Source organism: Oncorhynchus kisutch, linkage group LG13 (assembly GCF_002021735.2).
Source record: "Oncorhynchus kisutch isolate 150728-3 linkage group LG13, Okis_V2, whole genome shotgun sequence".
Classification (NCBI taxonomy): Eukaryota; Metazoa; Chordata; class Actinopteri; order Salmoniformes; family Salmonidae; genus Oncorhynchus; species Oncorhynchus kisutch.
Window position 1 is genome coordinate 28,424,300 of NC_034186.2, and position 17,017 is coordinate 28,441,316.

The 17,017-nt window shown below is 41.4% G+C and overlaps 2 protein-coding genes across 6 annotated transcripts; both read left to right on the forward strand.

Annotated features, from left to right (window-relative positions):
- Positions 1–6,741: 6,741 nt before the first annotated feature.
- Positions 6,742–7,884, forward strand: LOC109901571 (dolichyl-diphosphooligosaccharide--protein glycosyltransferase subunit DAD1-like). Its single transcript, XM_020497569.2, has 3 exons — positions 6,742–7,224; positions 7,374–7,534; positions 7,635–7,884. The coding sequence occupies exons 1-2, from the start codon at positions 7,014–7,016 to the stop codon at positions 7,502–7,504; spliced, it is 342 nt and encodes a 113-aa protein (XP_020353158.1). The 5' UTR covers positions 6,742–7,013; the 3' UTR covers positions 7,505–7,534; positions 7,635–7,884.
- Positions 7,885–8,439: 555 nt separating this feature from the next.
- On the forward strand, positions 8,440–13,003 carry LOC109902658 (piggyBac transposable element-derived protein 2-like). 5 transcript variants are annotated; one of them, XM_020499214.2, is made up of 7 exons: positions 8,441–8,689; positions 9,236–9,380; positions 9,871–9,950; positions 10,091–10,309; positions 10,412–10,624; positions 10,773–11,012; positions 11,271–13,003. In XM_020499214.2, the coding sequence occupies exons 2-7, from the start codon at positions 9,245–9,247 to the stop codon at positions 12,639–12,641; spliced, it is 2,259 nt and encodes a 752-aa protein (XP_020354803.1). In that variant the 5' UTR covers positions 8,441–8,689; positions 9,236–9,244; the 3' UTR covers positions 12,642–13,003. The 5 variants fall into 5 exon arrangements, with proteins under 5 accessions (XP_020354802.1, XP_020354803.1, XP_031641800.1 ...); XM_031785940.1 differs by having other exon boundaries at positions 10,091–10,158; positions 10,242–10,309; positions 10,773–13,003; XM_020499213.2 differs by having other exon boundaries at positions 8,440–8,689; positions 10,836–13,003.
- The last annotated feature ends 4,014 nt before the right edge of the window (positions 13,004–17,017 follow it).

A 17,017-nucleotide genomic window follows, 5' to 3' on the forward strand; every position in this document is an offset into this window, starting at 1 on the left:
TATTCTACTATTCTTACACTTATAAGTTGAGACCCCGACTGTGTTCCTGATTGTCACTTATGTCTGTAGCCGGCCCTGCATACACATACAGTGCATTCAAAAAGTACTCAGACCCCTTAACTTTTTCCACATTTCGTTACAGCATTATTCTAAAAAGGGAAAAAAAACATTTCCTCCTCAATCTACACACAATACCCCCATAATGACAAAGCCAAAGCGGGTTTTTAGAAATGTTTGCAAATGTATTAAAAAACAGAAACAGCTTTTTTACATAGGTATTCAGACCCTTTGCTATGAGACCCGAAAGCTCAGGTACATCCTGTTTCCATTGATCGTCCTTGAGATGTTTCTACACAGGAGTCCACCTGTGGTAAATGCAATTGATTGAAGATGATTTGGAAGGGCACACACCTGTCAATATAAGGTCCCACAGTTGACAGTGCATGTCAGATCAAAAACCAAGCCATGAGGTTGAAGGAATTGTCCATAGAACTCAGAGACAGGATTGTGTCGAGGCACAGATCTTGGGAAGGACACCTAACAATTTCTGCAGCATTGAAGGTCCCCAAGAACACAGTGGCCTCCATCATTCTTAAATGGAAGAAGTTTGGAACCACCAAGACTCTTCCTAGAGCTGTCCACCCAGTCAAACTGAGCAATCGGGGGAGAAGGGCCTTGGTCAGGGAGGTGACCAAGAACCCGATAGTCACTCTGACAGAGCTCCAGAGTTCCTCTGTGGAGAAGGGAGAACCTTCCAGAAGGACAACCATCTCTGTAGCACTCCACCAATCTTTATGTTAGAGTGGCCAGGCGGAAGCCACTCATCAGTAAAAGGCACATGACATCCAGCTTGGAGTTTAAGCACACAGCCAAGAATACTCAACAGGAGTGGCTTCGGGACAAGTCTCTGAATGTCCTTGAGTGGCAGAGCCAGAGCCCAGACTTGAACCCGATCGAACATCTCTGGAGAGATCTGAAAATAGCTGTGCGACGCACTCCATCCAACCTGACAGAGTTTGAAAGGATCTGCAATGGGAGAAATTTCCCAAATACAGTTGTGCCAAGCTTGTAGCGTCATACCCAAGAATTGAGGCTGTAATCGCTGTCAAAGGTGCTTCAACAAAGTACTGAGTATAGGGTCTGAATACTCATGTAAATACTTTTTTTTTTTTAATAACTTTGCTAAAATGTCTAAAAACCTGTTTTTGCTTTGTCATTATGGGGTATTGTGTGTAGATTGATGGGGGGGGGGGGGGGGGGGGGGGATCATCAATTTTAGTATAAGGTTGTGAAGTAACAAGCTGTGGAAAAAGTAAAGGGGTCTGAATACTTTCCGAATGCATTAATATATAGACACACACACACACACACAACTGATTTGCTCAAACGCATTAAGGGAAGAAATTCCACAAATTAACTTTTAAGAGGGCACATCTTAATTGTAATGCATTCCAGGTGACTACATCATGAAGCTGGTTGAGAGAATGCCAAGAGTGTGCAAAGCTGTCATCTAGGCTATGGGTGGTTTTTGAAGAATCTCAAATATATTTAAATTAGTTTAACATTTTTTTTGGTTAGTACATGATTCCACGTGTTATTTCATAGTTTTGATGTCTTCACTGTTATTCTACAATGTTGAAAATAGTAAAAAAAAAATTGAATGAGTAGGTGTTCTAAACCTTTGACCGGTAGTGTTTATGTATGTATGTGTACAAATCACATCTCTCTACAGTTATTTAGCCTTGTTCATATTGAGTAGTTCATTACAACACAATATTGGCAGTCATAAAACAACCTCTTCAAATAAAATGTTATTGGTCACATACACATGGTTAGCAGATGTGAATGTGAGTGTAACGAAATGCTTCTAGTTCTGAATGAGCAGTAATATCTATCGAACAAGTAATCAAACAATTATACAAGTGTAAAGGAATGAATAAGAATATGTACATTTAAATATATGGATGAGCGATGGCCGTGCGACATAGGCAAGATGCAGTAGATGGTAAACTCGGTCTCAACCTTTAAGTCTTTACTGAAGACTCATCTCTTCAGTGGGTCATATGATTGAGTGTAGTCTGGCCCAGGAGTGGGAAGGTGAACGGAAAGGCTCTGGAGCAACGAACCGCCCTTGCTGTCTCTGCCTGGCCGGTTCCCCTCTTTCCACTGGGATTCTCTGCCTCTAACCCTATTACAGGGGCTGAGTCACTAGCTTGCTGGGGCTCTCTCATGCCATCCCTGGAGGGGGTGCGTCACCTGAGTGGGTTGATTCACTGTTGTGGTCATCCTGTCTGGGTTGGCGCCCCCCCCTTGGGTTGTGCCGTGGCGGAGATCTTTGTGGGCTATACTCAGCCTTGTCTCAGGATGGTAAGTTGGTGGTTGAAGATATCCCTCTAGTGGTGTGGGGGCTGTGCTTTGGCAAAGTGGGTGGGGTTATATCCTTCCTGTTTGGCCCTGTCCGGGGGTGTCCTCGGATGGGGCCACAGTGTCTCCTGACCCCTCCTGTCTCAGCCTCCAGTATTTATGCTGCAGTAGTTTATGTGTCGGGGGGCTGGGGTCAGTTTGTTATATCTGGAGTACTTCTCCTGTCCTATTCGGTGTCCTGTGTCCTGTGTGAATCTAAGTGTGCGTCTCTAATTCTCTCCTTCTCTCTTTCTTTCTCTCTCTCGGAGGACCTGAGCCCTAGGACCATGCCCCAGGACTACCTGACATGATGACTCCTTGCTGTCCCCAGTCCACCTGGCCATGCTGCTGTTCCAGTTTCAACTGACCTGAGCCCTAGGACCATGCCCCAGGACTACCTGACATGATGACTCCTTGCTGTCCCCAGTCCACCTGGCCATGCTGCTGCTCCAGTTTCAACTTCCACCTGACTGTGCTGCTGCTCCAGTTTCAACTGTTCTGCCTTATTATTATTCGACCATGCTGGTCATTTATGAACATTTGAACATCTTGGCCATGTTCTGTTATAATCTCCACCCGGCACAGCCAGAAGAGGACTGGCCACCCCACATAGCCTGGTTCCTCTCTAGGTTTCTTCCTAGGTATTGGCCTTTCTAGGGAGTTTTTCCTAGCCACCGTGCTTCTACACCTGCATTGCTTGCTGTTTGGGGTTTTAGGCTGGGTTTCTGTACAGCACTTTGAGATATCAGCTGATGTACGAAGGGCTATATAAAATAAAATAAATGTGATTTGATTTGATATAGAGTACAGTATATACATATGGGATGAGTAATGTAGGGTATGTAAACATTATATAAAGTGGCATTGTTTAAAGTGACTAGTGATACATTTATTACATCCAAATTAATTATAAAAGTGGCTAGAGATCTGAGTCAGTTTGTTGTCAGCAGCCATTCAATGTTAGTGATGGTTGTTTAACAGTCTGATGGCCTTGAGATAGAAGCTGTTTTTCAGTCTCTCGGCCCCATGTTTGATGCACCTGTACTGACTTCCTGTGACATCGGGTGCTGTAGGTGTCCTGGAGGGCAGGTAGTTTGCTCCCGGTGATGCGTTGTGCAGACCTCACTACCCTCTGGAGAGCCTTATGGTTGTGGGCGGAGCAGTTGCTGTACCAGGCGGTGATACAGCCTGACAGGATGCTCTCAATTGTGCATCTGTAAAAATTTGTGAGTGTTTTTGGTGACAAGCCAAATTTCTTCAGCCTCCTGAGGTTGAAGATGCGCTGTTGCGCCTTCTTCACCACGCTGTCTGTGTGGGTGGACCATTTCAGTTTGTCCGTGATGTGTACACCGAAGAACTTTAAACTTTCCACCTTCTCCACTACTGTCCCGTCGATGTGGATAGGGGGGTGCTTCCTCTACTGTTTCCTGAAGTCCACGATCATCTCCTTTGTTTTGTTGACATTGAGTGCGAGGTTATTTTCCTGAGACCACACTATGAGGGGCCTCACCTCCTCCCTGCAGGCTGTCTTGTCATTGTTGGTAATCAGGCCTACCACTGTAGTGTCGTCTGCAAAGTTGATGATGGAGTTGGAGGCGTGCATGGCCCCCCGGTCATGGGTGAACAGGAAGTACAGGACAGGGCTGAGCGGAATGGAGATGTTGTTTCCTACCCTCACCACCTGGGGGTGGCCCGTCAGAAAGTCCAGGACACAGCTGCACAGGGTCTCGAGCTTAATGACAAGTTTGGAGGGTACTATGGTGTTAAATGCTGAGCTGTAGTCGATGAACAGCGTTCTTACATAGGTATTCCTCTTGTCCAGATGGGTTAGGGCAGTGTGCAGTGTGATTGTGTCGTCTATGGACCTATTGGGGCGGTAAGCAAATTGGAGTGGCTAGAAATAAAGTCAAGATACTATAATGGTGATCTTACTGTCAGTCATGACAACCTTTTGAAAAGAGAAACTTAAAAAGTCACATAACTCACACAGTAGGCTGTATAATATAAATCAAATGAAGCAGCATCATTAAATCAGTGAAACACACAGACTTTGTTAGGCTACAATGTCGCAGATGATCTGCACAACTCCGTTGAACTCCTCAGCATAGACATTGTGAGCTGCTCCTTCAACCATCTGAGACTAAGAAAGAAAAAGGGAGGCAGTGTGAGGTTCAGCTTTCCATTTCACTCTGTGATTTCAATATGGGTTTGGCAGTGATTTCTTATTTACATGTTTTCTCCTTCCACAATGAGTGATTGGTGTGTTTTTACACTCCATCTCACCACAGTGCAGGTGTAGCTCCTTCTAGAGCATCAACCTGAAGATCACTGATCAGCCCCCCAGAGTTCCCAGGTGTCTTGAAAGCACCATAAATCCAGAGAATGCCTGGCAGATGACTAAATTTGCCCACAAAGGACCGCCGTGCCACCTTCCTGTTCAAGTGAGCACAGCACAACAAGGCGAGTCCAAAAATGTATTGTATGCTGCTGCATAAATTATGTAATATGCCAGGGAGATGTAATGTTGGGAGATGTAACTAATGTATGTTGTGTAGTAAGCTGTTAGTAGCCCATGTATGTTGTGTATGTTCACCCAGCTGTTAGTAGCCCATGTGACTCACCCTAATAATTTGGTCCCTTTTCCCCTCATAATTTAGTCTACTGTTCTGATTTGGTGGTGCACATTTAACCTATAGCCTGTATCAGAGAAATGTCATCAGTCGCGTTGTACAAAACTGGCGATAGCTTTCCGAGCTAAAGGATAGCCGTGGTTAGCTGAATACTAACGTTAGCTAGTGAGCTGGCTAACTTCTGGCTAGCTTCTGTTGTGGATTTCGGATATGAGGTGAATAATACTTTTGGGAAAAAAACAGATCCGCACCACATTTGGTGAGGCGGGTTGCAGGAGAGTGTTTTGAAGTTGAGTTTTTATAAAAAAATATAGAAAAAGACAAAAAGATACTAAACATATATACACGGGACAAGACGAGGACGTCTGACTACGCCATCTTGGAAACCTTGAAGAAGCTATAGAAATAGAATATAAACGTAATAGAAGAGTTGTTTCTTGTACTATTGTCTCGTGTCTTTAGAGAACTGTTTCACTTTGATGTACTTTTTCTTCTGTCCTTATTTTGTCTTTCTTTTCTTCTGTTAACTAGATCTTCTTTGTTAGCTAGCTAGCTTCTTCCAGGAGAGTCCTTAGCAACTGCTTAGCAACTGGTAAACAATTTAGCTAGCTAAGGTAACTGTACAATTTTATAAAAAAGTTACTTTTTCCAAAGCCTATCTTCTTTGTTTGTTGCTTGTTTTGTCTCCAATTCAGTCTTGCCGTTTTTCCAATGTACTTCACTCTAAAAACCATGTAGATTTCAATATTTGTAGGAGCTCATTTTTTTCAGTAGCTGCTGCTCAATTTGGAATCCGGAATAGTCCTTATCCCTTGCTTGTTAGCTAGTCAACTATGGCTATTTGACATCTCTTTGTATATATCCATAAAAATTATGCCCGTTGATTCATGATTTTGACTGGCTGAGAAATACTGCCGGTCTGTCTCACCCAGACTCCCAATATGTTCAGTACTATGGGACTGCTGGAGATCGAATTTGAATAAACAATGTTGCAAATGTTGGAGAGACAGACAGCAAGGTTTATACAAATCTCCACTGTTGAAATACATGTTAGTCTAAAAGAAATGTGAGATAATGCCTAGATGATTTTTATAGTGGATATCAAGTTTATTAATTGCCTGGCTGGGCTGATGAGACAGTGGATTGCACAGTCAAATGGAACAGAGTAAATAGGCATTTTAAAGTAATATATTTAGCCAGTGGTCATTTGTGGATTATAAACTGGGTGGTTCGAGCCCTGACTGCTGATTGGCTGACAGCCGTGGCATATCAGACCGTATACCACAGGTATGACAAAACATGTAATTGTACTGCTCTAATTAGATGGTAATCAGTTTATAATAACAATAAGGCACCTCAGGAGTTTGTGTTATATGGCCAATATAACAAGGCTAAGGTTGTATCATGGCATTCCATGTTGCTTTGTGCCTAAGAACAGCGCATAGCCTTGGTATATATGGGCCATATACCACACCACCTCGGGTCGTGTTGCTTAAATAGACACAGGCTGGAATGCAGTTTTAACTAATCAGCGTTCAGGATTAGACCCACCCATTGTATAAAGTGGCATGACAACGAACGCGATTGGTCGGTGGTCTGCTGGGTGGGGTTTTATATGTCAAATCAAATTGTATTTGTCACGTGCTGAATACAACCGGTGTAGAAATTAAATGTTTGCTTATGAGCCTGTTTTTCCATTCATTGTCCAATTTAATTCCTATCTCATCCTTTCTGTAATATCTCTGGTTAGGGTTTAGGACACTGAGGTATAGGTTTAGGGTAGGGACGTCCCAAGGATTCCGGATAACACAAACCTTTTTCCGTTCGCAGTTTTGCAATAGACGAAACGTTTGGCAGCAGAATCGGCGTAATGAATACACCCCAGTTTCAGTGACACGTCATTTTTGTGCGGCATCTGACGGAAGCGACTTGCATCCTGATTCTCTTTGCACGTTTCGAGGCTTTTGTTAATAAGAAAACATGTCTAACTCGGTAATTTCAGTTATTTCTCGATTCTTGGAGGAATACAGGACCAAAACATCGAATAAATTGAAAGTGGTCGACGCCTACCTTTTCTACATCTTGTTAACTGGTGCATTGCAGTTTCTGTACTGCTTGCTGGTTGGCACCTTCCCATTCAACAGCTTTCTGGCCGGGTTCATATCTTGTGTTGGAGCCTTCATCCTGGGAGGTAATTTAAACACTCAACTGTAAATGTATTTGCATAATCTTGTGATATTCAGCTGTATTGTACATCAGTGAGGCCAACCAATGGCAGCCACCATTATTGTGAAATGGTTTCTGATCAACTCACCCCATTTTTTTCTGGCCTGCCTACAGTCTGCCTGCGTATCCAGATCAATCCAGATAACAAAGGAGACTTCCTGTCCATATCCCAGGAGAGGGCCTTTGCCGATTTCTTATTAGCCCACACTGTCCTGCACCTCGTGGTCATTAATTTTATTGGTTGAGAAACACATTTATTTGAACCCTCAGACCAGGTGTGAACAGTATGCACAAAGTACATCTTCACAGTAATTGTTATCCAGTGTTATGAATCTGCATGTTACTGACATGATTCTTGTTTATTTCATTTCACAGATTAACAACAGACTTGACCGAAATGCACCTGTCACCTCAAGACAACATTCATACAATAAGATTTTGCCTCCCTAATTTACCCTAACTGTAAGTGCATGGGCCGATCAATAATGACTGTGATAATACCCACATCTTCTACAAATTTCTGTCACTCAACTGTCAGTTTCTCAAATAATTATTTTGTACTGTTTGTATGATTGTTGCAAACCACTTGAGATTGTTGAAATAAAATAAAAACAATTGTTGAAGAGTTGTGATTTTAATGGAATATCTCTTTAGCATTATTGATAATGATTTTCTGAGCAGACCATTCAATAACTAGGACTGGAGACAACTCCCCAATCGGACTTATTCTAAAGCTACTTGAACTGTAGGGCTGTTTCATACTACATGTGTATGACCTAATGATTAGCTATAGACAGCAGTATTAAAATATAAAAGACATGCTAAATTCCCAGATTATTTTTTCTCTGACACCCTCCAAATCTGTCTATTTTTCATAACTAATGTAATGATTACACCTTTATTAATTGCTAGCAATCAAAACTTGGCCAAGTCTGTTCATCTTGGTACATTGATCTAGTTCAAAATAAGGCAACAGTAAACACGTTGTCCCCCACGAATGATGCAGAAATAAGCGAAAGAAAAAGGACAGCTCTCCACACGACCTTTTCAATAAGTCTTGCGAGAGTTTGGTAAGTATGTTCTGTCTCGTATGACTGAGTATCACTAACTATGATGAAACAATTTTAAGAAGAGGCAACCGTAAACACGAATAATAAAGGTTTCCGAGTTCGTGGCATTTATCAAGACAGACCTTTTTCGTTATCTGACGCAACTGTAGGGCAGTAGGATTCACTTTCGTATATGCCCAGCAGAAGGCAGTAAAATACATTTTAAATGGAAATAAAACATATTTTCAGACTTTGTAGCTAGTATTTTGGTCTTTTCAAGATTCCGTATGTGCAACTACAAACATATTCACCGAACCCCATATACTTCCAGAGAAAGGTTTCTATACCGTTTTGATACTTCTGAAAGCATCCATGTAACTGGTAAATATATTTTCTACACATATATTTATATAAACTATGATAGTATAATATTGCTGACAAGTTGGTGTGTAGCTAGCTATTCAAGCAATATGCTCGTTATAACTAATTATCTAGAAAAGCTAGCGGCAGCCAACTTGCTAGCTATTGTAGTTAGCTTGGGCATTTTCACATACCGGTAGCTTTAATAAAGAGTACATTTGGAAACTCTGGGTATAAGGAGCCATGAAGACGAACGTGTGAAGTTCATAAGAGCATCAAAGTAGATGTCAAATGAAAGCTAAGAGTGCGTGTGCCTCTGTTCCTTCATAATCTAATGCAGCTGGATATCTTTGTGGATCTATCCAGACTTTAGACTGTTCGAATCCACATCCACTTGAAAGCGTTTTGCTACACAAACTCTAGGGGAAGAGGGATACACACACTTTCTCAAATGCAGATCTCTAAGGAGTAAATCAGTGAATTGTAAACATATTGATAGTAGTAATCTTGTAATAACGATTAATTAAATAGTTTGTCAGTCATTTCACTCAAATGTATTATTCACAGATTGTCACCATGCCACTGACAAATGCTGAAAAGCAAAGAAGATACAGGCAAAGACTAAAGGAGAAGGGGAGTTATGAGGAGGTCAAAGAAAAAGACAGGAGGAGGCACAGTTTGAGAAAAGCAAAGGCTAAAAGCCAAGGAAAATGTATGTTTTTCTAGTGTTTTGTGAGTTTGATCAATTACCCTTTCAATGTATATTTCCATACAAATGATTTATAACTTTGTGTACCTATTTATGCTGCATCATCACAAAGAGAATGACATTCAAATTAATTAATTAATTAATTAATGTTAATTAATTTCTGTGTCTAGAACAAAGCAGGGACCCATCATTTCATTCCATTACCATAAATATGTTACCTGGTGTTAATCCACTTCTTAATAACCAGATACTTTTTTTGTATAATTAAGTTGTCATATCACAAAGCTCACACCCCATTCTTTCAGCAGACATCTTTTAATCTTATTTCAGAGCAGATATTTACGTTTTTGGAAAACTTGGTCACACATTTTGGGGAATTTACTTTTGCTTTTAGTAATGTCCTGTTTATATTTGCTGTTTTATTCTATTCCTTACTCTGTATGCGTCCTTGGATCTTGAAAGGTGCAATAACATGTATTATTATTATTGACAGGGCATGAGTTTCATCATCATCTGCTGAAGATGGATCAATATGGGAGATATGAAAGCAGTGGTCAGCCAGGAGAGCTTTTTGTAGGAAAACCCACATTTTTATCCATTCTTCAAAATGAGAAGCAATTAATTCTACCATATCTAACCCAATTGGCTGTTCATTAACAAGTTCTATTGGTCAAATAGTTTATTTCCCTAACCCCAACCATGGTCTGTTCTAGGATCACTCACTGCATTGGAGGCAGGGCAAAGAGGAGGCTGAAGAATGTGAGATTCAGCAGAGCCAAGGGTCAGCAGTTTCATTAGGAGTTGAAATATCCCAGGTTTGTCTAAAGGAGGACCCAATTGAACAAGATCCCTCCTTTGATACAGTTTCAGACATCCATGGAGTCACAGAACAAGAGCGTGTACATAAACGCATGAAGTATCTCAAAGTAAAGGTAAGTAGCTATATCCGTAACTGTGCAAGCCTTGTTACAAGGCACAGAGTTATTGTTAGAAATAAAATGATACATTAATGAATTATGTTTTCTCCGTGTCAGGTGCTGCCTTCTCTAGTCCCAGTCAAAGAGTCTGATGAATGCTCCCTTGTGCCAGTAGATGAAATTGCCTCAATTACAGTGAAGGACGAAGAGAATGAAGACTGGTTGAAGTCAGAAGATGAGAATCTTGTGAAAGTGTCAGTGCCTTGGGAGCTGTTGGAAACATCACCATCATCATCATGTTCAGATACAGAGGACAGTGATAATGTGCGGGTGAGTTCAAACATTTAATAATAGACTGAGTGAAATAGACACCCTTTGAGATGTTTTGTAAAGTTAGGTTTGTGTGCATTATCTCTTTAGCTGTGCTTGTCAATGGGCTTCCTAACGATATTTTATGGATGTTATTTTTCTCTGATAGCACATGGACACAAAAACCCTCAGTAGAAAGAGGCTAAGAGCTGCTGTGGCCTTTCTACCACAGGATCCCCTGGATTCAGAGGTGGAAGACCTAAGTGACTCAGAGGATGATGACCTAGAGGATATTCCAAAACCAGGAGATCTGGAGGATGAGTCCCCTTCTAAGCTTACAAAAGGAGATGCTTCCCCATACCCTAAAACCGCAGAGTCTCCCAAGAGAAAGAAGAGAAAAAGCAGAAATGTAATTATATTGGTTCCTACAGACACATATAACCACAATCTCGACACAGTTGTAAGCCCATTTAATTCTAGTTCCTTCAAAACACAGCCAAGACATCCGCTTTGGAAGAAGGCCGACATAGATTCCTTCCAAGTTCCAGATCCAGTGTTTGTGGCACCACAGTGTGTTCAATCCCCCTATCAATATTTCAAGATGTTCTTCACTGATCAGATGATTGCACACATTGCTGAGCAGACCAACCTTTACTCTGTTCAACAGACTGGATCCGCAATCAACACAAACTCTGGAGAAATTGAGGATTTCTTGTCTATGCTTCTCTACATGGGTGTTTTTGACTTTCCAACCTTTGTGGACTACTGGCATTCTGACTCTCGCTTCCCACCTGTGGCTGATACCATGTCTGTGAGAAGGTTCCAGTCACTCTGCAGGTTTCTTCACTTCAATGACAACATGCAAAATAATCACAGTCCTGACCGCTTCTACAAGATCCGACCTCTTTTTAACATGCTGCGTCAACAGTGTCTCCTCATACAGCCAAGCAACAGGCAAAGCATAGCTGAAGTCATGGTAGCTTACAAAGGCACCAAAGCAGGAAATATTCGTCATTACAAATCTAATCAGCATGACAAATTTGGTTTTAGGTTATTCTGTCGGGGCAGTTCTTCAGGTATTATCCATGACCTGCTACTGTACCAAGGGGATACAACATTTCTCAACAGTGGGCTAAATGAAGATGAACAGAATCCTCTGCTGAGTACCAAGGTTGTCACCACCCTCTGTACATCTATTGCAGAGCCAGAGGCTACAGTTGTTTTCTGTGACAACTACCTCATCAGTCTTGACCTGGTAAAGTCCCTGCAGGCCAGACTGGGTGTGAGGTGTATTGGCACTGTGAGAGCAAACGGCACAGGTGGAGCAACTGCAATGGATGACAAGGATCTTGCAAAGCTAGGGCGTGGAGCATACGACTACTGTTCTCAAGAGGGGGTGATTGCTGTCAGGTGGTTGGACAAAAAGAGAGTCTCAATACTAAGCAATGCATGTGGAATTGAACCTCTGGGGTATGTTAGGCGGTTCTGTCGGGAGACCCATCAAAAGATTGATATCACATGCCCATCAGTCATGTTGGCTTATATTCAAGCAAAGGAGGGCATTGATCTGTCTGATATGCTGGTGCGTCTGTACAAGACACCTATGAAGGCACGCCGGTGGTACCTACCTCTGTTTGGATACATCCTTGATCTGTGCATTGCCAATGGTTGGCTGATGTACAAGCGGGACTGTGACCTTCTCAAGGAAAAACCAGTGCACCTAAAAAGGTTTCGTTTGTCTGTGGCAGGGACTCTAAAAGTAGTCAACAAACTCCCAACCAGGGTTGGCCAACCATCAGTTCCTCCAAATCCACACACAACTCCAAAGCGGCTGCACAATCCCAGAGCCTTACAGCCTACAGCAGATGTCCGTTATGACTGCCTTGGACACTGGCCTATCTTTGGGGAACAGAGAGGAAGGTGCAACCTGTGCGTCAAGGGCGTCTCGAGGTGGAAGTGTTCCAAGTGTGGTGATGGAAAGTTGTTTTTGTGTCTGAACAACAAGCAGCAGTGCTTTGTGTGTTATCACCAGAAGTGATCATTATCAGAGCACAATAATATTATGTTGGCTTTTTGTTACATAAAAAAATATTTATTCGAAAACATTCGTTTTTGTTGTTTTCCTATTATATGGAAGTTTCCATGAAGTTGATGGACAATCTCATTTTTCTCAGTGTTTCAACATTGATACTGTTAATTGTGGCCATTTTTGCTGTTACTGTGATGCCTATAATTTGGACTACCATGAAGTAAAGGTTACTTTTTTACTTATGTTTTACTTCACTTGAACATGTTTTTGTATTATTGTTTCACAATGACATGTACATTTACTAAGGTTTACTGAATTATTATAATTTGTGTTGCACAAATAAAAATGTGCTACTTGTTTCTCACTGTTGCCTCTTTGTTCAGAAGTTTATTTTTTCCACTAGTTTTTTGACTATTTTGCACCCTACCTATACTGAACAAAAATATAAAACACAATATACAACAATTTTACTGAGTTACAGTTCATATAACAAAATCAGTCAGTTGAAATAAATAAATTAGACCCTAATCTATGGATTTTACATTACGGGGTAGGGGCACAGAAAATCAGAATTAGTTTTCCCCACAAAAGGGCTTTATTACAGACAGAAATACTCAGCTGTCCAGGTGGCTGGTTTCAGACAATTCCACAATTCAGCCAGATGTGGATGTCCTGGACTGGCGTGGTTACACGTGGTGTGCAGTTGTGAGGCCAGTTGGAAGTACTGCCAAATTCACTAAAATGACATTTGAGGCAGCTTATTGTAGAGAAATTAACGTTCAATTATCTGGCAACAGCCCTGGACATTCTTACATTCCATGCCAATTGCACACACCTTCAAACCTTGAGGCATCTGTGGCATTGTGTTGTGTGACAAAATTGCACAATTTCGTGGCCTTTTATTGTCCCCAGAACAACCCACACCTGTGTAATGATGTGTAACCTTAATTTAACTAGGCAAGTCAGTTAAGAACAAATTCTTACTTACAATGATGGCCTACCGGGGAACAGTGGGTTAAGTGCCTTGTTCAGGGGCAGAACGACAGATTTTTACCTTGTCAGCTCGGGGATTCGATCCAGCAACCTTTCGGTTACTGGCTCTAACCACTAGGCTACCTGCCGCCCCGATCATGCTGTTTAATCAGATTATTGACATGACACACCTGTCAGGTGGATGGCAAAGGAGAAATGCTCACTAACCGGGATGTCAACAAATTTGTGCACAAAATTGGAAAGAAATAAGCCTTTTGTGCGTATGGACAATTTCTGGGATCTTTTATTTCACCTCAGGAAACATGGGACCAACCCTTTACATGTTTATTTTATATTTTTGTTCAGTACTCCCAAGTGGGTGAACGTATGCCCCCCCAGGCCCACCCATGGCTGCACCCATTGCCCAGTCATGTGAAATCCATAAATTAGGGCCTAATTAATTAAATAAAACTGGCTGATTTCCTTCTATGAACTGTAACTCGGTAAAATCTTAGAAATTGTTGCATGTTGCATTTATATTTTTGTTCAGTATAGCAAACAGAGTAGCAGCATATGTGAAACTGTATGGCGTCAATATGCATGCGTGACACAGGAGTTTGGTGTCACCTTAATTGGGCAGAACGGGCTTGTGGTAATGAATGGAGCAGAATCAGTGGAATGGTATCAAATACATCAAACATGGTTTCCAGGTGTATGATGTCATTCCATTTACATTGTTCCTGGGCATTATTATGACTGCCCTCAGCAGTCTCTTGTAAATTGTGTGTTGGCATGTCAGTGTAAGTATGTGTGGGTAGAGTCCAGTGAGTGTGCATAGTCAGTGCAAAATGCAGGCCTAGATAGTATTCAGCCAATTAATGAAGGTTATTTTTTGACTGAACTGAATCTCCCCTCATCTCTGCTTCAAAGGAGCATGACGTTTCAAGAGGGTTGAAGATCGTAGCAGTACATCATTGCATCCAACTATGGCACCTGCTTGACTATGCTTTTTCCACGTTGGGCAGTAAATCAGTGGATGGTACTGATTTAGAAAGTTGTTTTTGTCATCACTGAGCAGTGCCCATTAAATAATTACATCCAATTTGTTAGACTCTACCACCAACTCCAAATCAAACCCAAACATGGATTTCATGTTCTCGCTTTTGTTAAGGGTTGCGTCAATCGAATCTGATATCAGGATAAATATGACACTGAGTCACCTTATTGTACACTATGTATTTTTTATTAGCTAAGCAATAAGTGGTAAATGCAATTTTCGTATATACGGGCTCTCTGTCCCACCTCGCAGGGCAAACAGAGAACTGACTTGTTCCTGACAAAGATATTATAATATACTCTGACAAAAGTAGTTCCTGCTTCGGAGCCGGCCTGTCAGAATAGAGACTTGGCGTGGTTTAAACTCACTCAGCCTATCGTTGATTGTTGGCGCACAGGCTGGTCCCAGCCCCTTAGGCGCTTCAGCGGTCTGTCGTTGTAGTTGTGTAGAATATCTATGCGCCCGTGCGTGATACAGTTATAAAGCACCTGGCTCCTGTTCTCTATCAAAATACTGTTTGTTCCCTACACTACGTTCTGTATGTGTCTGTTTTGATGTTATTCTGTATTTTTCCATCACGAGAAAGGCCCATGGCCCTGAAACTGTTAACAATGTCTCAAATCAGCTATGTTGCATAACACATATACCCACACAAGCCAACAGCAAATATTATTCCATCACATATGATATGGTAAGGGCTAAAGTGTATAACACAGAACCTCACACTTTGCGTGCACACCTGTTTGTCCCAGCTAATCAGCCTCGCAATATGGACACCTTGTTGACGCAGAGAGAAAGTGGAATAGAGTGCGCGCGCAAACATTGCTATCCATGTTTGGTTTTGATTTGGAGGAGGTTGGTAGCATCTAACAACTCGATTTAATGGCTCCATGGGCACTGCAAATGACGACTTCCTAATCAGAACCGTCTGTCACTTACGGATATACTTTCGGACGTAGTAAAAGTGTCGCCAAACAGGCAATGTCCGGCAAATAACCGGCATACCAACCTGGGTGGATATATTGTGTTATATTCTCCTACATTCAATTCACATTTACACAAACTTCAGTGTTTTCTTTCAAATGGTACCAAGAATATGCATATCCTTGGTTCTGTGCCTGAGCAACAGGCTGTTAGATTTGGGTATGTCTTCAGGCGGAAATTGAAAAAAGTAGGGGGTAGCTCTAAGAGGTTATTAATAAAGCCACATACAAACATGGTCTCTCTTTTGTTTTCTTGAGTAAGGCAACTCCAACATGCAGGTGTTTCAGCCTAGCTCAGTGCTTTCTGCGGTGCTGGGGCAAGCCAGCAGAAAATAGAGCGTTGTGCCGTGATTGGCTTAGTATTCTGTCACTCATGGGGACACTAAATCACCGCCAAGTCTATGGGTAGAGCTAGAAAACTCTATCCCCTTGGGTGCTGCCATAGAGTTACATTAGAAGTGCCCATCCAAGAAGGTTCAAGGTCATTGGCCACAGAATGACGTCAAATCACGTTATATGTACAGTAGCTTTGATTGGACTGATCATGTCAACATCATACTTTCAAAATCATAGCTAGCAGTCATCATCATGAATCAAGACGCCAATCTACTGGCAAATAATTTTTAATCCTTGTCATATGAAGATAAAGAATGAAGAGAAGTTATAGATAAAATGTATTGGTGCTCATCGGCCATTGGACATAAACATTACACAAGTTGGAAATTGCAAATTCAACAATGAGTGGTTTGTAAGGAAACTGCAAGCATTGCAAAGCAATCACTAGCCTGCTAATCAGGGGAGTGGCTGTATGGTCCCAAATCGGGGATTAAGGGTCTCTTTTCCCCAAATAAAAATGATAAACATTCAACATTGGCCATGCTATGAATGAAGCATGGTTTGGGCCTTGCTCAAAACAACTTAACTCGGAACTACGAAAACTTGACTTCAGTGAGTTCCAGTCAAATGGGAAATCGGGAATAAACGAGCTCCATTAGACCTCTTTCCAGCACAGATGCGCGAGACTCTTGGCTGCAGTAAGAAAACCATCGACATCTGCGCTCATTCAACATTTACGTTGTTATTACTTCTAAACAAAACTTTTTGGGGTTATAATGCAATTATGTTTTGATTCTTGATTGAACAGTCAATAATATTATATTTGATTGTGATCTTTGTATTAAAAAAAAGCCAGAGACATTTTACTGCTTGGAGTGAAAGTGTAAAAAATAAAAAAAAGTCTAATACTGTTGATTTGCGATGATGACACAAACATATTAAGCAAGACATTCATACGAGCCTTAAAATCCAATTATAATCCAAAAGTAGTATGACAAGCACTCTTAAGCAACATCTAAATATATGTTTTTTTTTGT